This window comes from Dipteris shenzhenensis, chromosome 10 (genome assembly GCF_047967505.1).
Source record: "Dipteris shenzhenensis isolate YYH24624 ecotype China chromosome 10, Dip_SZ_1.0, whole genome shotgun sequence".
Classification (NCBI taxonomy): Eukaryota; Viridiplantae; Streptophyta; class Polypodiopsida; order Gleicheniales; family Dipteridaceae; genus Dipteris; species Dipteris shenzhenensis.
In genome coordinates, this window is record NC_141605.1 from 8,061,364 (window position 1) to 8,089,350 (window position 27,987).

Sequence of the window (27,987 nt, forward strand, 5' to 3'; positions counted from 1 at the left end):
ACATCCTGCTGCTCTCTAATATGCCGCAATAGTGTCTCCCTGTGTCGCCGCATCTCCATCAAGTAGAGTCCACCAACACATACCTGGTCCTGGAAGTGGATCAGTCGTGAGAGTGGTCCCAAACCGTATCCCTCCTAAAAGAGGCAATGGTAGCGCCCTCAAATCTCATAGTAGGCTGGGCACACACAGACAAAGTGCTCCTCTGTCTCGACCTGACCCATCATGCATAACCTACAAGTCCTCTTTGGATATGCCTACAGCTCTCCCTGCCTCAATCCTCAGCTTATGGGAGGAGACTCGCATCTGTCCAATGGCAATCCTAAGTGCGTGTCAGACTCCTCTGTCCTCAAGATACTAAGACCATCCTCTGATACTTTCAAAAAATGGTCATAGTAGAGCTGGGTCTTGGTGGGGAACTCCTGACCCCCCCCCCCGCCCCCCCAAGTCCGAAATGTGTGAAGCTGGAGGAGGTCTAACCGTATGATGCGGTTAATCTCATCTCGTGGAATCAGCTCAAGAGGTGCATCCATGCTGTACTAAAAAGGGGGGAGCCTGTCCATCTGAATGCCATGGCTGGCAAACCATACGGAGACACGTGCATACCATGCTGTAATAAATCCACTCTCTACAAGTCGAATAGAGGACTCCAATGCCAGTCTCGGTAGTCTCTCACGAGGTAGGTCCCAGACTCTATGGAGGAATGTCACTGTCTGAAAGGTGGCATCGACCTGGAGAGGGATCATAGCAAACTCTGCCTGTACTATCTGATGAGGGATTATTGCGAATCATCCTAGATCCCATCATTACCTGTAGCCGCTCGAATCTCCTCCACTCTGCTGCTGAAAGGTCACACCCCCAGAAAGGTGTTGCATACATGGCAGTTGGCCTCACGTGCGTGCGTGCGTGCGTGCGTGCGTGTGTGTGTGTGTGAGAGACAGGCTTATGGATTGGCAATTGTACCCCACTGCTACATGCTCTCGTCCTATTCCTCTGTCTGTTTTGACCTCCATCAAAGTCTACAAGCTTCTTCAACCTGCCCCTATCAATGTGCTAATACTCTGTGGCATATCAGGCGGCCCCTTTCATGGTGGCGGAAGAAAAATGCCTTTGAAACAAAGACTTTTTCTTTGGAGATGCTTGACTGGCACACTGTCAGTGGGAATCACACTTGCTAAACGTCACATTGCTTCACCCACTTGCCTACGGTGTCACGCTCCTTCAGAGATTGCTTCACCCACTTGCCTACGGTGTCACGCTCCTTCAGAGACTGTCCCTCATCTACTTTGGCATTGTCAGTCTACTCGGAACCTCCTGGGGAAAATTTCAGATCATCTTCGCCTCCGTTTCCCGAGTCACATATTTGGGAAACTTTTTTGGTTATTTGGCACGTCTTTATCTCAATACTCACTCTTTTTCTCATGGGTGAGATATTGGGCTCTTTGGACAATCTAGGAAGAACATAATTTGGCATATTTGGGCCGTCAGTTTCAAAAGTCATATGAATCTTTTAGAGCCTCATTGCGGCAATCTTTATATGATGCCTGCCATGAGGGTGATATACATGCATCTTGCATTGAGCTTTTCTTTTTATGCTTCTGATCTGTGAATACTCTCCATCTTGGAGACTTTCCCTCTTGTAAAGTTATGACATTATAAAGACGCTGCACTGGATTTTACCCCAAAAAAAAAAATGCGTGTGTGTGTGTGTGTGTGTGTGTGTGTACATATCACAGTGTCATCATTGTATAGAGTATTATTACCTCCACCTTGGATTTCCAACAGAGCAAATACTGTTTGGCATATGGATCGTCCAATGAAGTGGTGGAGAAAAAGGCTGCGTCTCCTTTGGCATTACAAAGTCCCTCTTCGACAACAGCTTTTCCTATGGCGAGTTCTCCTTGGCATTTTTCCATCTGGGCAGTTACTCGCACACAGACATATTGCTTCAGTAGTTTGTCACAGATGCTCGCACTAGATGCTCGCACTCTACTGAATCAGTGCTCCACATCTTTTGGTCCTGTCCAAATACTTCTAATCTCATTGCTCTCATCAAACAGAGGCTTCGACAGCGATTTCCTACTGTTACTTTTGGCATATTTTTCTGGTTGTTTGGATTTCATCCCCAGAGACAGGGTTTTGATTTATTTTTTGTAGGGGTGCGATATTGGACCCTATGGACTTTATGGATGGATAGAAATCATAGAGTCTTTGGTGATCCACTATTTTCATCCTTCCTTTTTTTCAAACGATCTCTGCAACAATCATTCTACGATTGTTTTCAGACTCGTTTGATTGATCAGGATGTGTATACAGCCTATACTGAGATCTTTTCTTGAGTAGTAGCTACTTCGCTTTTTGAAGCAGCTATGAATGTAATTATTCTATAGAAATAAAGATTTCTTCTCACAAAAAAAAAAGTGTGTGTGTGTGTGTGTGTGTGTGTGTGTGTGTGTGTGTGTGTGTGTGTGTGTCAGAGAGAGAGATGATTGTCCCTTTCTCTAGAAATATAATGACAACTCGATTTTATCCCTCCCCCCCCCCAAAAAAAGGGTGTGTCTCAGAGAGAGAAAGAAAGAAAGAAAAGAAATTTTATTAGAGTCTTCAAAAGACCGATGGGTCTATGAGACTGAAAGAGAACCTGATACAAATCACAGTAAGGGTGAAGCTACTGAAACGAGCATCATCACCCGTGCTGAACCCTAAGTCTGATCATACATAATCAAATACATCTGGATGTAGCAATGAAAAGAAAAGAAAAGAAAAGGACTGGAGTGGAGCAGAACCCTCGGTATGTCATGTCGCCCTGGCTGGTGCTCAGTCTCCTGGACGACGCTCAATACAAGACCCGAGCCACCGTGACTCCCATGGGACGTATCCCGGGTCTAAACAATGACGGGAGGCCTTCCAGAGTGATCTGTATCTCCCCTCGATGTCTCGTGTGTCATGCTGCGGTCGTCGGTTCGAGGTCTTTGTCACGTTTGTGGCTAGAGACTGGACAGTCAATGTCACTCGATGGGAAGAACTCTGTGATCCTGCTCTGAGAGGTGTCTGATGATGTGGCCAAGCCTCGTCGCCCAAGTAAGTACTCTCTGTGTCGGACCCCCTCGTGAATAAAGGCCGGAGGCATCTCTGATCTGGGTAGGCGAGGAATCTGGAAAGGAGCCCGGAGCTGTCTCTGAAGAGGCACTAGTACACTGGGCACCTGAAAATAAAATGCTCCTCCGACTCAACCTTCTGACAGTCGTACAATATGCATAAGCGATGCTCCCTAGGAATCCCCTCTGCTCTGCCGCTCTCTATGTGGAGGCGGTGTAATGATACCCGAAACTGTCTGATCGAGATCCGCAGTGAGTGATGAATTCCTCCTCCGAAATATGAAGACAGTAATATCTGTAGAAACTCAGCTTCTCTGGGAGCTCCCTCGGCTCCAACCAAGTCCTAAAGGTGTGTAGCTGTAGAAGATCCTCTTGAATGACCTGGTTGGTGTGTGGCCCAATCGAAATGGTAGGTGGGAATACCGGAGGGGCATCTAAACTATACTGAAAAGGAGATATCCTATCGATGTGAAACCCTAGTCTCACAAACCATCTGTGAATCTGTGCATACCAGCATCGCTCATCTCCCTCTGCTGCCAACCTCATGGAGGAATCGAGAGCCAACCATGGCAACCTCTGTCTCCCTGATGTGCAGTCCCCATATGATCTAACCCGGTGTAGATATGTGATGGTCTGAAAGGCTGTATCTAGCTGAAGTGAAGAAGCACCAAACTCAGCCTGAATGATGTAATAAGGTACAAACGGTTTCCCCTCGATCATCCGTGAGAGCATGAGGATCTGCAAGCGCTCCACCCGTGTCCGCTCTAACTCTAACATGTCAAGCCCCCAACAAGGGCTGCCATACATACCAGCTGGTCGGACCAAGGAGTCGAAGAGAAGAGCCCTGGTCCGAGGGTCCTGGAAGTGGGAGTGAAAGCATAGTCTCTCTAGCCGAACCAATGAGGCGTATCCCTGCTCAGTCTGCTAGCCTGCATCGTTGGTCTCATCTTGAAGATCAGGCCGGAGAAGATGACCCCCAAGTAAGTGTATGAGGATACTATCTCAATTGGTGACCCACTGAAAGTAAAAGTAACCTGCTTCCGTTGCATGTTTGCTCGAGAGGAGTTAAAGATCATGACCTTGGTCTTGCCAAGGTTGACCTCCAAATCATGGGATAAACAAAAAGCCTGCAGTAGTGCATCCAGATGTCGCTGGACTCCCTCGGGTGTGGACGACAAGAGTGCCACATCATCTGCATAAAGAAGAATCCTGATGATGATCCCGACAAGTGAGCAACCGGTCCCTCCGAACGTCCCCATGAAAGTCTCAAGCTCATCGATGTAGAGGCCAAACACGGTCGGTGATAAAGGACAACTCTATTTGACCCCTATGGTACTCAGCATCTCATATGTCCAACCTGCGCCTATCCGAACTCGACCTGAGACTCTCTCATACAGTGCCATGACTGCCCAGATCATCTCCTGATCAAATCCCAGTGTCTGTAGGCGTGTGATGAGACAAGCTCGAGGTACTGTGTCAAAGGCTTTGCGGAAATCCACAAAGCAACAATATACCCTCTCCTTCCGTGATCTGGCCTGCTCAATGACACTCCTGAGTGTGAGTATGTGATCCATAGTCCCATGGTCTCGCCTAAAACCGGCCTGACCCTCTACTATGAGCCCTCTCATCTCTGCGAACAAGGCTGACCGATGCATCCAATACAACTGCATAGATCTTGGACATCACATGTCCAATCATGATAGTCCTGTAGTTACTCGGGTCCATGGGATCCCCTGTCTTGTGGATGGGGGTGATGGTGTTGAGTGTCGAGGTGTGGGGGAAGCCAAGGCAAACAGCATCATTGAATAGCTTTGCTAGGATCGGAGCTAACGTGTCGATCGCATATGCGATAAACTCAGTGCATAGCCCCTCGTGATCCTTCGCTCGGCCATTGTGCAATTTCAATGTCGCGTCCTTGACTCCCCCTCTGCTGAACAACGTGCAAGTGGTGGGGCAAGGTGTGTGTATGAGATCTGGAGTGGGCTGGTGGGACATCATAAAGATGGTGTGCATACGTGTGCCAGACTCTTGTGTCGGTGAGGGATGATGGGGACCTACACTCAAGGAATCTCCACCCAAAATCCTTAGAGTTGATGCTGCACAAGATGCACAGCAACTCCTCCTCCTTTCGACGAAGAAATGCCTCCTCCTTTCGACATACGAGACGTCGGTACTTGCGTACCATGTCTGGTGTGTTCGGGAGGTGACATCTCGTTTCAAATCGGAGCTGTCGGAGATAAGCCTTGCACTCCGCATCGTACCAATTGTTGCAGGGTACAGAACCAAGAGGTGGTGGTCTAGTGGACCATGTGGTGTGGGGAATGATTTGGAGGGCAGCCTCGTGGAGTGTGCAACTAATCAGGGCAGCACGGTCCTCTATGAGTAGTATGTGATCGATGTAGGTTAGGAGTTTGTTTAAGCGTCCAGAGTAGGCCGGTGAGAGGCTGTGATCAAAGTGTATGTCGTGGTAGATGTCGTGCTTCCTATGAGGTGTGTGTGGTGTGGCTAAGCGTGGGGTGGCGATAGTGAAGAATAGGTATGTGTGATCAGCTCCTGGAGGGAGTGGTGCTATGGTGAAGTCGGTGATACATGAAGTGAATTCAGGTAGGGGATCCCATGATGTAATCTACTACACTAGTGCCCCCCCCGTGTGGGAAGCAAGTAAAACCACCTGAGGAGGGCCATAGGTCGAGCCCGTTGTAGATGATGAGATCATGCATCCTGCCCAGATCAAGGAGCGTGTCTCCATATAGTGTAACAGGCCCATTGTTTGGTAGCATGATAGAGTCGTCTCGGAAGTCCAAGAGTGGTACCAAGCGCGTGCTCGTCCTGGCGTTGAAGTCCCCAACGAGGAGAACTTCCCCAAGGGCTGAAAGGTCTGGGATATCCTGATGTAAGGGTGCATATGGCAATGTCTCACCCTCCTCTCGTGCCACTCTGGCGAAGTGGAATGTGTCTGGCGGGAAGTAGCATATTGCTATGAAAAGGTCACGGGTGTCTATGCGTCGGATCCGGATCCACATGAATCGGGAGTGTGCGTCCTTTCTCTCCAACGAGGGAAGACCTGTACAATACTGTGACCCCGCCTGATCCTCGGACTCCTCCTGTATCCCTCGTCTCATCCCTGAAGGCTGACTCCCATGTGTAGCCATTGACTATGGGTAGTGGAGGCTCTGGGCTCTGGTATGTCTCCGTGTAAAAGACTATGTCTCGTCCTGTATAAGACTCCGAAAAGTTCCCTGGGTCTGACCATAAGGTACCATTACAGTTCCAAATGGTGCAGTCTAGGGTCTCGGAAACCTGAGTGTCATAGGCCCCGTCTCCCTAGGAGATACGGGTGGAGCTGGGGGGTCAACAACCTACCATCTCGGACCACGGCCCATTTCCCCTCCTTGCGGGCAACATCCCACTGCTGCAGAAGAACTCGTCGCTCCTCAATCTGTGGTGGTGTCAAATCCTCGTCCATGGACAGGGTGGGATGCTCTCCTAGAGAGGCTCGACGTCGGAGTGTCGCTAGTCGAGCATGTGAATCTCTGAAGCGAATGACTAGGGGCTGCTCTCGGTTGGGATCTCTCCCAACACGCCATGCTCTCTCTATGCCATGGTCGGGGACTCCCATGGTGGTGGTCACAAAGGTGATCGCCTCCTCCATGGGCATCGTAGGTGCAAGTGTTGTCTCGCGTGATCCCTCGTACCCGGATGTTGAGGGCCTTCGAAGCCCGCCGCTGCTGCTCCTGTATGGCGGCTGAAACAGTTGCCTTTGCGGGATCCCGTTTCGCCACATCCACCCATCTAGTCGTCTCTGCTATAGCCGACTGTATCGTGGCTATCTGTGCCTCCATCTCTGTGACTGGGGTCGCTCCAGGCGCTGCTCTGAGGGTCCCGAGCTCCTCTCGAAGTTGTGTGATGTCGTGTGAGTCCCTGGATAAGGGTGCCCCGCTCTTGTATAATGCGGGCCTGCTCCTGGGTGTATCAGGCCTGCTCCTGGGTGTAATGTGTCAGCTCTGCCTAACGGGCCCGGATGCTGTGTATCTCAACCAATAGGGAGTCCCAAGCATCTGGCGGGAACCTAAGATGTCCTGGTCCAGGTGGGAACTGGATCTCGAGAGGGGCTGGAATGAAGGTGGGCTGCTGAGGTTGTACTGAAGGTGGGGGCAGCATGATCTCGACAGGGGAGTGATATGTAGGAGTAGCGAGGCCAGACGAGGTGATGAAGGGTGGCTGATTGAGAGATAGAGGTGATATGAGGGGAAAGTGGGGCCAGTGGTGAGGCTACTGGAGAGGAGACCTGTGATGATGATGCGAGAGAGAGAGAGAGAGAGAGAGAGAGAGAGAGAGAGAGAAGGATGTATTAACTTCTTCGGGACGCCTCGCCGGCCTATGAGACAAGGTACAATCACAGAATGACTCATACAAGCCGCAGTGGGCTGAAGCAATGGTTCGCTAAGACCCTAGCAAAGTGCTAAGAAAACACAAAAAATCAGAACTCAAAACTGATACACATAGGAAACTCAGAAATTTAAAAGGCATATCCAAGTGCCATGGTGGCCCTCCTATGAGATGCAAGGATGTCTCGGAGCTGTGTCTATCGCGTCGTCTCTCATAATGGCGGGGGGGGGGGGGGGATTGTCGAGGCCAGACCACTAATGGAGCTACTCAGAACACGCACTACCCCTGCCCTGTCGGGACAGCCACTTTTCATCTGAACTGGCCATTTCACAGACAGCAGTCGAGAGGTCCAGGCTGCAATCCAAGGTACAAAGGACCTTGGGTATGCATGGGCAGAAGGCACTGGAGACATGATTACACAGTCCTCAGTGAGGTTAAGGTAGCCTGACAAAACTTGAGCAGGGGGCTGCAGAACAAAAGCCACTGGAGAGGCATCAAGGAGGCAAATGTTGCAAGGCCCAAAACATCACACGATGGACAGAATACCTCCAGCCAAAAAGAAAGCTGGTAAGCGGCACACCTACACTAACCTGGACTTTGCACAATGGGCCAAATGGGGCATGAAGACCTGCTAACCAGGGCAGACCTACACTCGACGATGCCTTCCCAAAGGCTCTCATAATCACAGTGCACCAGAACCCTTGGCAGGGAAGGGAGCAACTCCAGTGACGAAGAGAGGAAAATCAGACTCAGAAACGACGCACAAGAAGGGTGGCACTCAGGACCTGTGAGCAGGTTTGCTCACAGGCTGGGCTGCTGGAAGAAAGGAAGGGGAGTAGGCAGGTCAAAATGCAGCAGAGAGACAAAGGAAGGGATCAGTTCATCGAAGCCGCCAAAGCGGTGGTGTTATGCTCTAGCTGAGATAGCATGACCTCGGAAAGATCGGTGGGCATTTTCTCTTAGATGACCGACTTCTATAATATTTCATGTGCGTAAATTAAATGGTCAAGGGAAGTAACTGCCAAGGTCCTAGGTGAGGGTGTATTGGCATCGACTAGGTGGTTCTGAGTGCTCAGGCCTAGGTGCACCTAAATGTGTAAGAATGCCAAGGGGCAAATGTTTTAATTGTGCCCCAAGAGAGGGGTAAATGGTGTACCAAGCTAAAGGTCTAAAAAGATGACATGTGGCAGGAGGGAACCATCTAGGGAATTGTGGGCTTGTGGATAGGCATGAAGGAAAAAGAAATTACGTATCTTCGTGTGCATGCAATCTACAAGTGAGGCTGGGAGGAAAAATACGATGCCATCGCCTGTGATTGCCCGTGATTCGATGAAAGGAACAGATAGTAGTAAATAGTGTTTCATTTGGTATCAGAGCATTCGGGCTGGACGAGGGGATTGCGTATGAAGGGAGCGCAGGCATGGGATATGTGACGACGATACAGCCAAGCTCCAGGCTTATAAGCAGTTGCAGGAGTGTAAGGTTCCCGTAAGGCAGGTGACGGAGGAAGACTTCAGCGCAGGATTACGTCGTGGAGCTGAGGCATGGCGAGGGGCGACGCACGGGCAGCGTCATGACTGTGCGTCTGACTCATTCGGTGAGGACACGACCAGAGTTGGGGGACGGAATTGACTGTTCGTGGGCTCCACGAAATTAATCGGGTTTTGGTTCGGTTGACGGGCCATCTAGAAGCTCTTCAAGGCAGGATCGCGTACAGCCGCAGACTTGTAATTTGGTATCTGGGATGTGGTCACGTAAATAGCCCGTGGGCTGAGGCTGATTCCGAAACAGAGAGCAGGCTGGAGAAGAGCAGGCCGATTCCATAGCTGTTCCGAAGGTCACTTTGTTCTTCATCAAAGGAAATTGGGATATCTGCATTACGTGGAGCTTCCAGGGGGCATTCTTTCGCCTTCTATATAAAATTTTAGTTTCCAGTTTGCAGTCGATTTATTCCTGTACAGCAGAGGGAAATTCGAAGTGAAAAAATAATAATAATAAATGAATTTCTAATTTCCCTTTTGAAAGAATGGAGGGAGAGGGACAAGATTCCAGGGTAAATCCTGGTGAATCTAGAGCACGATCTACGCAAGAAGTGTCCCATCACACCACACCTACTTTGGTGGGTAGGATTTCTGTACTAGAAGATGCCTTACAACAGATCATGAACCAGCAGCTTCAAGTGAACGCTGGTCAAAATGAAATTAGAGAGATGGTGCAAGCCTTGTCGGCTAGACCATCTAGAAATGAAAAGGGCAAAGCTCTAGCAGAGCCAGAGCCCAATATACACTCGTCGAAACGTGCGAAGGTCAAGGTACCTAATATTGCTAACTGTAGACCGGAAAAGTACGCTGGTCGGATGACCAAGCGCAATTCTGATGTGATCGAGGTTTGGTTACACAAGTGGGAAGAAGCCTTCGCCATTTGTAAAATTATATCTGATCTAAAGAAAACCCGCGAGACCACTCACCTGTTTATTGAGGCAGCGGATAGGTGGTGGATAAAACAACAGAAAGATCAGGTTGCCCCTACCACCTGGTAAGGGTTTAAGGCTGAATTTAAGAAACACTTTCTTCCACCTGAGGAAGTGTCCCGAGCTTGGGATGCTTATAGAAGCCTTTGCCAGAGGAATTTGTCGGTGGCAGATTACACTGACAAGTTCAGGGAATGTCTTATGAAAATAACACACCCTCTCCCTATGTCGGTTCAGTTAAAAGACTATATCTATGGGCTGAACCATAAGATTAAAATGGAAGTTCGGGCTAAATATGTGACTACATTAGATGAATCTATTGCAGTAGCCCTGAACTATGAGGATGCCAGAGGCAGATCTAGTGGATTTGTGCAGGCAGGGACTCAGCATGAGTACCCAAGAAAAGGGGGATTTCAGAGGAAATGGACTTCAAAGACAAGTGTCTCGCAGCCAAGTGGCCAAACCAAGCACATGAAGCCGGTTGAGGGACAAGCAAAGACAAGTACCACCGTTGGGGTGAAAAGAAAAGTAACTCCAATGGCAGCCCGGGCTTGGTCAAAGTCCTCGTTGACCCTTGAGCAAAAAGAAAAAGCTAGAAAAGAAGGACTGTGCTTCGGCTGCCTTCAGCGACATTAGTGAAAGATTGTCCACTAAACAAAGACCATCGCACGGCCAATATGATAATATATGAATGCGACGCGGAAATGCAGGAGAGTCCCAATGCGGAACATATGCAGATGCAATTGGCGGGACCTTCTCAGAGGTTAGTACCTGTGTTGTTAAGTGTGTCTGTTACTAAGTTAGTAAGCGGTGCAGCTGATAATATCCTTTCAAAGCCCGCAGCGATGGGGTATACGATTTTTGATGAGCCCGAGTTGATTAAAATGAAAAGGCAAGTAGCCAATCATGATGTGATTGTGTTGTTTGACTCAGCGTCAACGCACTGTAATTAACTCGAAGCTTATTAAGAGGCTCAAGTTGAAAACTAGTCCGTCAGACTATGCTTATACAACTGAAGTATGGGACCAGAGGGTTACCCAGTTGGAACTTCGAATACAGGACTATGTTGAGAAGCTGGACTTTGAGTTGACCAGGCTTGCTCACGCAGATATAGCCCTAGGCATGGCTTGGCATTTTTGGAAAAATCCAGCCATTGATTGGAAAAAGCATATTTACCAATTCAAGATGAACGGGGTAGAATATGTTTTGCGAGGTGAAAAGGATTTACCTCAAGGACCATTAATTTCAGCCATGGAAATTCGGAAGACACCGAAAGAGTTTATGTGTCTGTGTATAGCATCGGTAGAGTCGATTGATGATGCATCGACTAGCACTGAGGCTACCCAAGATGGGGAAATGGCCGAGTTGGCTAAAGAGATATCGGAGAAGTACTCTGATTGTTTTAGGGATGAGTTACCTTATGGGTTACCTCCAGAGCGGAATGTTCAGGATAAAATTGAGCTTATCCCGGGGGCAGAACCTGTAAATAGACCTCCCTATAGATTAAGCTTTACAGAAGAAGCTGAGGTGCGAAGACAACTGAAAGAATGCCTCAAGCTGGGGCAGATTCAACCCAGTTTTTCACCTTTTGCTTCACCAGTGATATTAAAGAAGAAGAAAGATGATATTTTCCGTCTCTGTATAGATTACAGAGCATTGAATAATATCACTAGTAAGCACAGGTATCCGATGGCTCGGATCGATGATTTGCTAGATGCATTACATGGGGCCGTAATTTTCAGTAAGATAGATCTTAAGTGTGGCTACCATCAGATCCGTATTAGAGCGGAGGATGTGCATAAAACCGCTTTTAGAAGCACATTATGAGTTTTTGGTAATGCCCTTTGGACTTACCAATGCTCCAACTACATTCGTCATGCTTATGAACGATTTACTACACCCGTATATCGGAAAATTTGTAGTTCATTTTATTGACGATATTCTGGTATTCAGTAAAAGTATTACTGAGCATCACGAACACTTAAGAATAGTGTTCAGTACTTTGAGGAAAGCCAATCTTTATGTAAATAAGAAGAAAACTATACTATGTATGGTTAAACTTGAATATTTGGGATTCATAATTACTCCTGAGGGGGTAGAAATGGATCCAAAGAAAGTCCACAAATCCGAAGTGCTACATGGCCAAGAGAGCAACCTCTTGGATCTCACCAACATCTAAGAGTAGATATAATGATTGAGATTGAACCCCTTTAGCCAAAAGATCACGCGTTTCTTCATGTGGGGTAAAACTAAAATGTGTTGTGAATTCAACAATCACCCCCATATCAGTTAATCTTGCAATAGAGATTAAATCTCACTTGAGATTGGGAACGTAGAGGACACCAAATAAGCTGAAAATATCATGAGTATTAAGATGAATCGAATATCACCAATGCCCTCAATATCATGTTCTGCATCATCACCCATCAGATGTATTGTTTGTTTATAAGTAAATGGCTTGAAACTGATGAACCGATCATGGTGAAAGGTCATATGTTGATTTGCACCTGAGTCTTGATTTTTGATGCAAGACATTGGGCACTCATTTATATTGTGCATGTTAGCCTTGAGCATTTGAAATAGATATAGCCTTTAATTCCTTAACCTGGCTCTCTAAGTCTACCATCTTCCTTTGACATTTGAACTCAAAATGCTCGTCAACACCACAATAGCGGCAGCTTCCTTTTCGACATGGAGTTTTGGAACTTGTAAGACTTGGGCACATTTGGTGAGGCATGATTTGTTTCACCGCTTTGCGATCATTCTTGGGATTTGTCCAATTTTATCGAAGGCATATCAAAGGATATTCCGAAATAGTATCGCCATTGACTGATCTGACCTCAGATAAAGTATCTTTTATATGGGGACAGAGTCAACAAGAAAGTTTTAACACCATAAAACAAGCTGTGGTCTCAGGACCGGTGTTAAAAATAGTTGATCCCCAGAAACCATTGTTTCTTGAAACCGATGCAAGTGGTATTGCGGTAGGAGCAGTTCTCCTCCAAGAGGGAAGGCCAGTAGCCTTTGAAAGCAAGAAGCTTTCTCCCTCTCAACAAAATTGGCCAACTCATGAATTAGAGTTGTAATGCTGTTGTCCATGCTTTGAAAACATGGAGATATTATTTGTATGGATCAGAGTTTTATGTGGATGTTGATCATGATACTCTGAAACATTTTTGTAAACAACCTGACTTGCGAGGCCGCCAAGCTAGGTGGGTAGAACTCATGCAGGAGTTTAATTTGACGATCCGGTACCGAAGAGGGAAGGATAATAAAGTTACTGATGCGTTGTCACGCATTATGCATAACATGAGTTTCACGGTGTTAGAGAGTGCTCTAATGGCCGAGATTAGAGAAACTCAAAAGGTGGACGAGTTCGTCCAAAGCCTATGGCCTAAGGCTCATATGTTAAAACCCAGGGAAAAAGATGACCTGGCATCCAGAAAATGCCAAACTTATGCAAGATATGCCATAAGGGATGGTATGCTGAAAAGAAATGGCATAGTAGTAGTACCTAATCAGAATGATCTCAGGCAGAGAGTCATTCAACAATGCCATGATAGCCCATGTGCGGGACATCCAGGAGTAGAGAAGACATATGATCTCGTGAAACGAGATTTAAATATGTGACACGTTATTTTTCGTGTCAGGTAAGTAAAGCAGAACGGGTGAAGCCGCCTGGACTTTTACAGCCCTTGGAGATACCACTAAGTAAGTGGGAGAGCATTTCCATGGACTTTATTGTAGGTTTGCCTACGACACAAGGTGGATATGATTCTATCCTTATGGTGGTTGATCGTCTTACCAAGATGGCTCACTTCATTCCAACTAGAGAATCTGTTAGTGCCCCGCAAGTGGCAGATTTGTTTATTAGACATATATTTCGTCTGCATGGATTACCCAAATCCATAGTGTCAAACAGAGATGTCAAATTTACTGGTCATTTTTTGATTGCGGTATTTGAGACACTAAGGACTGAGTTGGGAATGAGTAGTGGGGATCATACAGAAACGGATGGTCAGACGGAAAGAATCAACCAAATTTTAGAGGATATGCTTAGAGCATATGTGTCATTGAGGCAACATACATGGGACAAGTGGTTGCCATTGTCAGAGTTTGCCTACAATGATAGAAAACATTCCTCTACAGGGTTCACTCCGTTTGAACTGAACTATGGTTATAGGCCAGCGAATCCAACTATAGTTGGAATATCTCAGAAAGTCACTAGTGCCGCAAACTTTGTGGTTCAGATGCGGGAGACGCTAGCACTTGCGAGAGCTAACATCCGCCAAGCTATGGATAGAGCTAAGGCGTATGCGGATGAAAACCGATTCGCTAGAGAATTTAAGGAAGGAGAAAAGGTTTTTCTCAGAGTTCCTTCGCACTCTAAGTCTTTGACTGCAGGAGAGTGTGCTAAGTTATCACCTCGATATTGTGGGCCATGGTTAATTCTAAAAAGAATAGGCAAGATAGCCTATAAATTAGAATTACCACAGGGGTGTAAGGTGCACCCAGTGTTTCATGTTTCTTGTTTAAAGAAATTTTTGCATACCGGTGACTCACTAATCGAAGGTGTTGTTTTGTTTCAGGAGATAGAGGATAATGCAAGACGCAAACCAACAGGAATCCTAGACCGAGGAACAATACAAGTGCGCAATCGGAAGATACCCACGGTGTTGGTTGCATGGCATGGTCTACCTCTATCAGAAGCTACCTGGGAATCCGTATACCAGTTACGGAGAGTGTTCCTAGATTCAAGGGAAGTAACTACCAAGGTCCTAGGTGAGGGTGTATTGGCATCGACTAGGTGGTTCTGAGTGCTCAGGCCTAGGTGCACCTAAATGTGTAAGAATGCCAAGGGGCAAATGTTTTAATTGTGCCCCAAGAGAGGGGTAAATGGTGTACCAAGCTAAAGGTCTAAAAAGATGACATGTGGCAGGAGGGAACCATCTAGGGAATTGTGGGCTTGTGGATAGGCATGAAGGAAAAAGAAATTACGTATCTTCGTGTACATGCAATCTACAAGTGAGGCTGGGAGGAAAAATACGATGCCATCGCCTGTGATTGCCCGTGATTCGATGACAGATAGTAGTAAATAGTGTATCAGGTGGCATGTCTATTGATCATACCAGTACTTCCTAGACACTCCCTTCTAGCTCCTACACAATAGGAGGCGAGTCTAAAGTATTTAAACAACTCACATCACATTCAATTCAACATTAATGAAAAAAGCTCTGCAAGCTCAAATCTGGTAAAGTAGTGATACAACCACACATAAAAAGTGAATCCCCAAGATGAACAGCATGGAGCATGCCATTATTTACTCGAAGAACTAATGCCCTCGCCCCTTCACATAAAGTAGTATTGACACGAGACTTTCGCTTTACATTTCAAGATAACAGAAGGAACCTGAGAGAATACTGTCTCAGCCATGAGGTATTCATAACGAAAGGGCACGGGGAGTCCTGCCATGTATGCTGCACACTCCTTCCGGCTAGCTTGGCACAAAACAGCATTCAAGAAACAGTTCATAAAGATCACTTAATGATGGTTACAATAGAATCATTTAGCTTTATGGTATCCAGCTTGCAATCCTACTATCCAAAATAAAACAGATACTTCAAAAACCAAAATGAACATGATTACCATCCATTGAGGTAGAAGAGAACATCAACCAGATACTCCTCAACAACAAAACGATCAATTGGGGCCATGTGCTGCAAGTCACAGAAGCACATTCACTAATCTTGTGTTGAAAGAATTGTTAAAACACAGTAACGTACTGAGATTGGAAAAGAAGTTCCCCTGTGACCTTCACTGCTTACCACCATTGAGTGGAACAATGCAAGCGTAAGGAAATTACCAAACATACGGGAAAATCAGGGAAAACTGGAAGCACCTCATCGCTTTATGCCATGTCATTACTCCAAGACTTACCTAAAGCACTTCCAAACATTTACAGATACATGCAACATATCAATAATTATAGTAGCAAGTATAGTGGCGTACGATTAGCAAAATGGTCAGAAGTCTCATGATGAGGCATGGTTGAAAAGATAATTAAAGTCTATTCTGAGCAGTACTAATACTATCCTTTTATTGCGGTAACATTTCTTGCATGTCATCCAAAAGATTGTCCATAACTCGCACCCGAATGCTCTTCAGCTTGCCTTTCTTCATGGCTTCAGTGAAGACTTACTCGCACAAGAAGCAAAAGCAGGATTTGGGTCTGGATGACCCTGTGCATGCCTCGCTTGAGGCTCAACTGGTTTATGATGTTATGCATGAGGGATTTGAAGATACTCGCAAAGATTGGAAAGACTCTACTCCCACTGTTGGGATAATGGTGGAGGTTGATGATATTGTGGATCCGATAATATGCTAAGCATGCAGTGATTATTTTCTTTCCAAGCCGTATGCCAGTTGCAGCTGATGTGGGTAATTGGCTGACACGCACTTTAGGTGGTTGTTTTGTTCGCAAAGTGCATTATGCAACCAAGAAGCAAGGGCTATAAGCTATATCAGCCCCGCACGGGCAAGTGTTTTGTCAGTCGGGATGTTGTGTTTGATGAATCTTCCACTATGCCTTTGCTGGACTGTCAAAAACGGCCTGTTGTTGATGCCCCTGACATATTCGACAGCTTGATGCCTTTGTTTCCATCCGATGCTCGGGATGATGCTCCATCTAAGGTAGTACCTCCTCCAACTGTTGGTCATTTGCAGCCACATGTGCAGCCAGAAAATTCAGCCTGATATGCCTCACTGATCGGGATCATTTGCACAGGGCTCTTGACCAAGAAAGAGCAGAAATTCAGGAGCCCAAAAAGGTACCCCATTGGCTCCTTGACACATTAAAAGACAGCAAACAAGGCACTCCTCTGGCAGCCCGTACAAGAGCAGCTGCCCGGAAAGAGCATGCTAGTTTTGTTGTTTATGCTTTGGTTGCTACAGCATGCAATGAAGAGCGCTTATGTCATCAAGATGCCTTTCAAAATGTTTGTTGGATGAAGGCCATGCAAGCTGAATTGGATTCTATCCATTAGAATACCACTTGGGAGTTGTGTGATTTGCCTCATGGCAAGAATGCCATTGGTTCTAAGTGGGTTTACAAAATCAAACAGAAAGCTGATGGTTCAGTGTACCATTACAAAGCCCGTCTTGTTGCTAAGGGCTATGCTCAGCAGCATGGCATTGACTTTGAGGAGACTTTTGCTCCCACTTCCAGGATCACTACTATTCGCATTGTTATTGCCTTTGCTGCCCTACCCACTTTCATTGGCAGATACATCAGCTTGATATTAAGACAACTTTCCTTCATGGACATTTGTAGGAAGAGGTCTATGTTTCCCAACCTCTTGGCTTTGAAGTTGAAGGTTTTGAAAGCAAGGTATGCCGCTTAAAAAAGGCCCTCTATGGATTGAAGCAAACCTTGGGCTTGGTATTCGAGAATTCATACTCATTTGCTCACACTTGGCTTTCGAAACAGGTAGGCCTTCTTCATGGGGCTGATACTTCATTTGTCATGCACGGATTCACTGATAGTGATTGGGCTGGTTGTTCTCTGTCAATCCTGGACATGGCTCAGGATACCTAAATATCTAGTGTCATGGTTGCACATGTTCGTCCCGTAGGGATATAGCAACCTATGACTGTACAGAGTACAACAGATCAAGTTACAAAAGGTACTAAGTTTAAAGCTTGTCGAAAAGCCTCAAACTTAGGTCAAGGTAGAGCCTTCGTAAAAAGATCCGCCAAGCTGTCTTCAGTGGGAACATAAGACAACTCAATATCACCTGCTAGTAATCCCTCTCTGACATAGTGATAGTGAACCTCAATGTACTTTGTGCAAGCATGGAAAACTGAATTCTGTGCAACAACCAAAGCACTCTGACTATCAGTGAAGATGGTAGTAGGAGCAGTCTGACATGCACAAAGATCTGCAGGTAGCTTCCTAAGCCAAACACACTTCACTGTAGCTGTAAAAGCTACTACGTACTCAGCCTCACAGCTAGAAGTAGCAATTGTACTCTGCTTCTTGCTGAATCAAGAAACACATGAAGCACCAAGCATAAAACAGTTGCCACTAGGGGTTTGTAGGCCGTCTCATAGACTATCCATAGATGCCACTTATACCCTGGTATGTGCCTTGTAGGCCTAGTTATAGTCAGTTAGGACTATTGGTACAATTAGTTTATGTACCATCTAGGTCAGTTAGGACACTTAGTCCAATAGGACAGTTAGCCCTAGGGTTTTGTCATGTTGGCTCTCCCTTGAGCCTCCACACTTCAGTTTTACAGCAATCTATTACAACATCTCGTTTTTCTCCTCCTTGCTTCCATTTTTTAGCTTCAATTCCTTCCTACACCCAACAGCGCAGTATCTAGTTTCTTCTTGATGTAGTTTTCATGCCTTAGGAATCAAGAGCCCACGGTATATGTTGGCCTTGTTCGTGATCGGTGCCACTTCTTGAAGTTCCGGGTCTGCTTTGGCAGCCCTTGGACTTCTTCATGGCCTACAGTCCCTTCTTGTTGATCACAGAGCGCTTGGCGGCCCTTGGTTGGCTTGATAGCCTCCAAAGGCTACCAAACCTTAGAGGGCACCAAGGCTGCATGTATCAGGTAGGAGGCTGCCCGTCCAACTTGTGAGCTGATGCAAATAATACCGCTGCAGCAAGTCCACATAGCAGGGAAGGCTGAAGAGGAGGGAGAGGCTGACCACAAAGAAAGAGAAACACACGCTCACACATACACACAAATACACACACATGCACATGGAGCACACGCGCACACAAACAAAGCAACACACCTAGGAGGATAAATATTATCTACTTAAATTCATGTTCTCTTAACTAACAAAAAACCAGCCTCTATTTCTATAAGCAAATGGTCACCTTGCACACATGAGAAAACAAAAAGACGATATAGATAGCAATCTAGAACCCTAATATTCTCATCTACTAGAATGTACTCTTGTGACACGTTTTAATTACCTCATCCGTCTTTACAGGTGGGAAGATTCGAATGCATCTCATCCTTCTCGGAAACCTCTGTTCTGCTTCTTGTCTTTGTTTACCAATTGCAACTTCTGTAGCATTAGAAGGTAGCTCTGGTGGATCTGGACACGTGATGGGCCCAAACTCATGACTCTGACATGTAGCCAACCTCGCCTCAAACACAAGATATGGCCTCGGAACTGACAAATATAGTAAACATGCATGGTAGTCAATACATTTATAGATAACAATACAAGACTTGCTCACCCTATGGCACAATGCAAATTGCTATAAACAAACAACCAAACGGACACATTAGGTTGCAAAACCATAACACATTTTCAATATTTGATTAATGCATTTATTCTCATGCTACAATTATTTTACTTCCAAGTATAAGAAGAAAAAGGCAAATTTTGGTAAAAGAGAATCTAAATCCAATGGTACAACCTCTGCCAATATAGCAATACACCAAACATCGAAAGATGAATAATGTTTTTCTATATCAAAGCAAAATAAGTCCAAGTGCATTGATGAATCATGGATTATTGACTCAAGGATTTCGAGTCATTTCCAGTGTTTTTTTAAAGGCAAATGTTAGAAAATTAGACCCTCCTTTGGGTTTCGGATTAAAAACCAGGTTATCATGGCATTCCTTTTTCTTTTGAAAAATCTATGTCAATCAACAAAAACAGCCAACTTTAACAACCTTTATCGTTTGATTGACAAATTTAAATAAGGTCGTGTAGCATATCAAATCAAATTGCAAGACATGATCTAGATATTTATCATGTGTTTTGCAACATTTAGTAAGGTTGCATGCACCAACTTTATCTTTTGATTGACAAATTGAACAGGGTTTTGTAGCATATCAAATTAGATTGCAAGACAATTTAGATTATTATCATGTTTTTTGCAGCATTTAGTAATCTTACATGCACCAAGTTTAAAGCATGATCACCCATTTCAGGCCCATCATTTCTCAAGGATGAGGATGCTAGGATAGCTCACTTAGGCCCTCATTTGTCATGTCTCCAGGAAAAAAACACTCATCATTTCACTTCTCCATAAAGAGTGGTTTCTCCCACCTTAAAAAGAGAAATGGTGATGATTATGCTGAGCTAGAGAATCATCCCTTCATTAAATCAAAGGTTTTGGTAATATACTAATGCAAATGCTTACTAAAAGTAAATCTATGCATAATGGTGAGCATGTGACATATGATATCACTCATAACTCATCATATAAATTGACGACGCATGGTGAGCATGAGAGACATCATGCATGAGAACATAGCCTTGAGAAATGGAGAGATCTTGGAGTGGTGGAAATGCCATGCAGAGGAGATCTTGGAGAGGTCGAGATGCCATGCAAAGAGGAGGGAGGGGAGAAAGAAAGAAAGAAAGATTGATATAGTCTATAGAAGACCAATGGGTCTATGAGACTAGTAGAAAACCTGATACAACAAACAGAAAGGGTGGAGCTACCAAACGAGCATCAATGTATGTCCTTTATGCCTCTTATAGTAAAAGATGCAACAAGACAAGTTCACACCACACACTATATCCAACAAATGGTAATGTGAACATGTACAGAGAAATAGATCAATCACCAAATGAAGAAAGCCTAGAGCTTTGTGAACAGCTTCAAGATTTCTTTGGAAAATGCCTAGGTAAAAAGATTGGTCACGTCTAGGTGTATAGAGCAATAGATTAAGATGATCTCTCATGCATGCAATCGCGCTCTGACATAATAATGTATGTCAATGTCCTTCATACGAGCATGACACATAGGATTCTGTAATATTGCAATAGCTCTCTGATTGTCGATGAGAATATAATTGGGTGGCTGCAAAACCCCGTGATTGTCATGTGCACGGATTGGTATATCACTCCAGATCCTTTTCCCACAGACCAGAAGTCTCGTACCAAAGGAGGTTGTTGACACTTGGTTGCACAAGTGGCAAGTACACTTCCACTTTCACCCTTATCCAGATGACAAGAAAATACAGCTTGCAGCCGGGTTTATGTCAGGAAAGGCTTTATTGTGGTGGAAGGAACTCCAACCCAAGCATGCAACATGGATAGAATTCGAAGGGGTCTTCAGGAAAGAGTTTCTGAAGAAGGAGGAAGATTACGATATCGTAGGCAAGCTCAAAGCCCTCGATATGTCCAAGCTGAATTTGACTTTTGAGGTTTATCTTCAGAGGTTTCGGGATTTGCAGACCAGATCTACAAAGATGGATCCAGTGACCTTGTTAGGTTTCTTTGTGGATGGTTTGCCTGACTCCTACAAGTTACAAATCAAGAACAACAAGTGTACCACGTTGCAAGAGGCCATGAATTACGCACGTATTTATGATGATACCATGGCCAGTGCAAAGGGAACCACAGTTGCCGACACGGGTGGGAAGAACAAGCGGAAGTTCTTCCACCGGGGAGATGAAGTCTATAGACAACGCCTCCAAGAAACATTTGACTCAGGCGAAGAATGGTCGTGCCCGTTTCCTTCGTACGTTGAAGTTAAAGAAGGAAGGACGTTGCTGCTTCTGCGAGGAGCGGGGTCACACTAAGAACGATTGTCCTAAGCGCAAGAACCAGAAGCAAGCGCCACGACCAAAGCTCCAGGCGGGTCCGAGTACCAAAGCCAAGGGAGCTAATCAAGTTTCGATGACAGGTATTTCTGTAAATGTCATTACCTGCCCACTTTCTTGTAATTGCACTTTTAATACTTCGTTATTTGGTTCCCATGATCTTTTCCGAGTTTATGGAGAAGTTAGGAACCAAAGAGTTCACATTCTCTTTGACACGGGCAGCTCTCACAACTTTGTTGATTACAAACTTGTGCAGAAGATGGGGCTGTCCACGATACCTAGTGATCACACCTATGAGGTGCAGCTTCCAACTGGGAAGCAGTTTTGGGATCGCAAGATTGAAGCCCTTACTATCCGGATTCAAAACTACACAGCGGCTCTTACGTGCTATGTCATGAACTTGGAGCATGTGGACTTGTTAATCGGAATAGAGTGGTTTAAAACCCATGATATTCGGTTTGGATGGAAGGACCATACTCTTTCTTTTTTGGATAAGGACACCTAATTTTGTATTCAGTGTGATAGTATTCCCTCTTCTCAGGGGCCTATTGTATCTGCGATGCAGCTTCGGAATATATAAAACACTTCTCATTATGATTTCTATCAGTGTGTTTTGATTCTACTTTCTTCATTTGTTGTCTCTGTTAATAACAAGAATGATTTAAGTGTGTTTGAACACCGTGAATTGAGAATAACCTATTAGTGTTCCACCCAGCTTGAGGAGGATGAGTTAGCTTCACAGCTACAGGATTATTTGAATATGGGCTATATTAGCCCGAGTAAATCACCTTGGGGAGCACCTCTCCTCTTAAAAAAGAAGAAGGATTCTACATGGAGAATGTGTATAGATTATAAACGATTGAATAAAGTGACAATTAAGAATCGATACCCTCTACCTCGTTCCGATGATCTAATAGACCGTTTGGCTGGAGCGAAGTATTTCACTAAGATTGATTTGTGAACGGGTTATCACCAAATCCGTATCTATGCTAAACACATAGATAGAACCGCATTCCGAACTAGGTATGGCCACTACGAGTTTCTTGTATTACCTTTTGGTTTGACCAATGCTCCTGCCACCTTCCAGCAAATGATGAACGATTTGTTCCGAGATTTTCTGGGCAAATTCGTTGTAGTGTTCTTAGATGACATCTTGGTATATAGCCGAACGCTAGAGGATCACATAGGACACCTCCGGATTGTCTTAATTATTCTAAGACAGCATAAGCTCTATGCCAAGATAAGTAAATGTGACTTCTTTATGAAGGAGATCATTTATTTAGGACACAAGATTTCTTCTGAAGGTATTAGCATTGATCTGGATCGTATCCAAAAGGTTTTAGAATGGCCTATTCCTCAGACTATGAAACAACTTCGTTCTTTCCTAGGATTTACGGTATTTCTACGGAAGTTTGTGCGTGATTATTCACACATCACGGCACCCCTGACAAACATATTGAAAGGTCGTGGACGCAGGTCTACCCAGCCGATCTCTTGGAATGATGCATTGAACAAGGCTTTTGAAACCTTGAAGTTTTCTATCAAGGAAGCACCCGTTCTTGCATTACCCGATCCTACCCCGCCTTATGTTTTAGAGGCCGATGCGAGTGATTTTGCGATTGGGGCAGCTTTATTCCAAGAGGGCAGACCTGTAGCTTTTGAGAGTAAGAAGCTAGACGACACCCAACATCGTTGGCCCACACTAGAAAAATAACTCTATGCAGTAGTGTATGCCCTTAAGGTTTGGAGACACTACTTGTATGGTTCAAAGTTTCTTGTATTGACCGATCATCAGTCAATCAAGTATGTGTGTGATGGGTTTGACTTGAGGGGACGGAAAGCTAGGTGGGCAGAATTAATGCAAGATTTTGATTTTGAAATACGTTATCGCAAGGGTTCGTTGAATAGTGTGGCGAATGCCTTAAGTCGAGTCAAGTTTGTAAATGCTATGTCATTTATGGAAATATCCTCAGACCTATTTCAATCCTTGAGAGGGCTTTGCGCAACTGAGTCATTTCAGTTCTTATTGGCAGAAAGTCCAGGATGGGAGCTCCATGGTTGACCAGGACTCAGGGATTGTGCGCCCTACGATACAGGCGGCGGGAGGTCAGCGAATGATTAGGAATGGCTTGTTGTTCCGGAATGGAAAGATTTGTGTGCCAGATGTTTTGGAACTTCGATCCAAGATTCTCTGGGAGTGTCATGATGCTCCTAGAGCTGGACATCCAAGTATACATCGGACTCTGTCCGTTGTGAAGCATACCTTTTATTAGCCTAAAATGCGTGCATTTATTGAAAACTATGTGGTAGGTTGCCGGGTTTGTCAGGTTACTAAGGCAGAACGCCTTAGAAGCGCGGGTTTATTACAGCCATTGCAAATTCCAGGTAATAAATGAAAAAGTATTTCCATGGATTTTATTACTGGTTTGCCTCGAACGCGCAAGGGTCATGACTCCATTTGGGTCATAGTTGACCGTCTGACAAAAATGGCTCGATTCTTACCTACTAGAACAACTATTTCAGCTGTTCAGCTGGCTCACGAGTTTGTGGACCACTTGTTAAGCTGTATGGTTTGCCCTCTGACATAGTCAATGACAGGGACTCAAAGTTTACAAGTAACTTCTGGACACTTGTTTTTGAGAAATTAGAAACTACTCTAAGTATGAGTTCCTCAGATCATGCCCAATCCGATGGCAGTACAGAGAAGGTCAACCAATTGGTTGAAGATATGCTTCAGGCATATGTTTCTAAGAGACAGTCTTCATGGGAAGATTATCTACCTATGATAGAATTTGCTTATAACAGTGCAAAGCATTCGAGTACTGGTTACAGTCCTTTTATGCTTATGTACGGGTTTCAACCTAAGTCACCAGTTATGGTTGGGTTAAAAGGAATCCAAAATGATGCTGCAAAGACCTTCTTGCTAGACATGCAGGAAATGTTGCAATTTGCCAAGGAGTCTATTAGAAGTGCCCAAGATCACGACAGATTTTATGCTAATAGACATCGTTCACCTAGAGAGTTCTCTAAAGGAACGATGGTATATTTGCGAATTCCCAAGGAATCCAAAAGCCTAAGTACTCGTTTGGTTCCAAAGTTATCCCCCAGATACTGTGGTCCGTTCAAGGTCATTAAAAGAATTGGACCAGTTGCATATCGACTAGAATTGCCTCCTGATGTTAAAGTGCATCCAGTATTTCATGTCAGTAGACTGAAAGAACTATTGGGTGCGGATGATCAACTTGTTTCTCCTCAAGAAATAATAAAAGTTACAGATTTGACTTTTATTCCACATGAACCTAAGTGTATTCTTGAATTTCGTGAAAGACTGATTCGTAATAGAACTATCACGGAATACAAGATCAAGTGGAAGGATCGTGTTGAGGAGGATGCAACATAGGAGACATTACAGAACCTCCACAAGACATTCTCGGGTTTTTTAGCGAACTCAGGAGTGAGTTCTTAGAGGAGGGGAAGTATGTCATGTGCACGGATTGGTATCCGACGTGTACTAGGTACACAAGACTAGCTCAGGTAGCCTGGGGAGGCTTAGAGCTAGGCAGGCTTGATTCTCGGGTTGAGTGGCCAGGGTACAAACCAGTTAGAGGTTTTCGCTATTTTTGGCGCTTGGGGCCCGAGTCTATAAAAGGGGCCCAGGGGTTCAGTTCTCAGGGAGCCGATGGGAGCAAGTTTCGTTCCCAGGTGCTAGGTCTGATCCTGGATTGAGTTGCGGACGCGCGCCTGCATCATAGCGTAGCCCAAGGCCCAACAGCAAATCCCAGGCTTCACAGCACCACCTGGTGGTATGGGACACCAGGCTGGTTAATATCTCGTTGGGAGTTCGTGCCAGTAGCTCAGCTCGTGGCTCGGAGGGGACATCTCCTGATTCGGGATCACATCCCGTAGATGTCGTGGTTGGGTGGTGAGCAACCTGCTCAGTTTTCTCACGTTGTGTGTGTTCTTGTGTTTGCTTGTAGATCAGAGGTTTCAGGAGTGCTGGGGACGTGTCAGTGATGATCTACCATCAATCTCCTCATCCATACACATAGTTGTGAAGGCCGCTTTGCACTCAACCTCAAATGAAGAGGTGGCCACAATGGGTTGTTTCTTCAAACAAGATGTGCAAGAGCTGCCAAGATAGAAACAATTTAAACTGCTGGACTCTCTACCATCATAGTCACCAGTCAAGTTTGAATCACTGAATTCACCGAACTAAGAGTCCCCCCCCTGGCATAAAACAATCCTAGATGTTGAGTGCCTTGCAAAATCTGAAATGTGCTTTATTGCATACCAATGAGAGGCCTTCCTATGACACCCAAAACTGAATATCAGGACGTGTTGCATAGATAAATCAGGCAGCCAACAGCCTGACTCTTTAGAATGACATCAAATGGTTCAGCATCATCATACTTAGAGAGTTTACACCCTAGTTCAACAGGAGTTGAAAATTGGTTCAAAACAGCGAGTAGACAACTCCAAAAGTCAAAAACAGCCCACGATGAGTCAACCAACTGATAAACAGTAAAACAGATCTGAATATGCCCTCAAACAAGAGCAACACTTCAAAATAGGTGCGACCAGCCTTTAAAGAGTTGCTGCAGATGCAAAAACAGCTTTGACCTGCTAGAAAAATTGCCTGGAAAGCTCCAGAACAGCCCAAAACTGATTCGCAGTTCAAGAGAATCCGAAGCTGAAAGATGCTGAAATGGACGCAAGAGTTCAAGAGAACAATGAGATTGCAGCAACAAGAATGAAACAGTACACTAGGGTAGTCACAGAGACAAAACCCAGGATGGACCCTAACTAGGGTCAAAACATGTGAGTCACCCACAAACTCAACCTGTAATTGAAGTAAGGGGGGGGAAGGGGAAAATGCCCCTAGTCCATTATTACAGTGCCACTACCTTAGAAATATATATTTCTAACAACAAAAATTAAAAACATGCCTTTCTTGATGCATATGATGACCGTTTTGCAGATAGTTCTAGTTTTGTCATGCCTATTAGTCGACTGGAGAATCATTCTATTGAACTAGAACTTGGATAAATACCTCCATGTAGAACTACTTGCAGAAAGAAAGAAAAAAAGAAGGTTTATTAAAAGTCTTCGGAAGACCAAAGGGTTTAGCTAGCTTCTGGTGCATTCTTCATCTCCAAATGGCTTGTAGCCCGTGTTGGCAATCTATTACAGAAATTTATTTTGTGAATTTGTGATTCTACTTGTGCATTTGCGTAGTAGAGTTTAGCATGCCTCCCTTGTTTTCTTTCAGACATGGCAATCAAGACAAGGCGAAATGTAAAGGGTGAGAGGTTGAGGCCACATGATACCACCACGATTTGAGGCTACACACTATATCAGACATGCACGATCTTAAAGTCATCAGCCGTGTGTCCTCTGCGGGACTCCTAGCCACCCACTCACACACGAGAAACCGTCTTAGGGCCCACCCCACTACCTAGGAACTTCCACACCATGAGCAATCTCCCTAGAAGCCTAGTGGGGCTAAAAGTGATCATAGTAGTGGGGCTAAAAGTGCTCTATGATCCTAGCCCATATACGGCTGGTCCCTACCATTGCCTTTGTATGTGGGACTAAGGGCTAATATGGCCTTGCCATATGACTTCCAAACTCTCCTCTAGTTTCAACACTCTCCCTTGACATTGACCCCTGGGGCCAAGGAGGTTAGCTAACCTTCCCTAAATCCAACAAGGTATTCATGCAGGCACGTGTAGCTGCACTATCAGCTGTCACCAGTGCTCTGCCTAGTAGGCATTACTACGATATCATCACTGCACGAGTGCCAATGTCCTCAACTCTGTCAAGCAGGGAGGAGGTGTGAGGGAGAAGCCACCCTTTGATCTTTCAGAAGGATCAGGGTCAAGCCTCCCATATGGCATTGACACACTGCGCCCAATTAGAATGCATTAACAAACATGCATGGATGCAATACTCAAAATTAATTGGCTGCTTGAGAGTTGAGGTGGTGAGTGCACGCCCAAGTAACGCATGAACATACTCAAATCTGAGTTGCTGCCCCAAAGTGTGTGAGGTGGTGAGTACATGCTTATATGACACACACCAAAGCCACTAGGTTAGGCTGCCATGCATCATCTCCCATTCATGGTGGTGCATGTGGGGGTATGCTGGCGGGATCCGGAAACTCCGTTTCTTCTGTTTCTTCCGTTTCCGTTTCGGCTGGCAACTATGTATCAGCCCGGCAGTGCCATGTCGTTAGCAAGGTAGTGGTTGTCATGCAGTTAGGGCTGTCCTTCTAGTTGGATTATGTTCTTGTAGGCAACAGGTTTTCTCGCAGCATTTTGGGTCAGTAGTGGGTCAGCTCAAGTTGTTTGCAGATTTTCTTGCAATGGCTCAAAATCATAACCTGTTTGGTGGAGCTTTGTCCTAGGAGGACAAGCTTGATGGCACGCCAGATCATTGTATTAGTGGA

At 45.2% G+C, this 27,987-nt stretch overlaps 1 protein-coding gene across 2 annotated transcripts in view; it reads right to left on the reverse strand.

Moving 5' to 3' along the window:
• The window catches only part of ABH1 (ARM repeat superfamily protein), a 144,471-nt gene that overhangs the window by 48,831 nt on the left and 67,653 nt on the right, over positions 1-27,987 (reverse strand). For both annotated transcript variants that reach the window (XM_087380277.1, XM_087380278.1), the window contains 3 exons: positions 18,944-19,146; positions 15,601-15,671; positions 15,364-15,448 (listed from right to left, as the gene is read on the reverse strand). In XM_087380277.1, the coding sequence (XP_087236403.1) occupies positions 15,364-15,448; positions 15,601-15,671; positions 18,944-19,146 (359 nt within the window). The remainder of the gene's footprint in view (positions 1-15,363; positions 15,449-15,600; positions 15,672-18,943; positions 19,147-27,987) is intronic.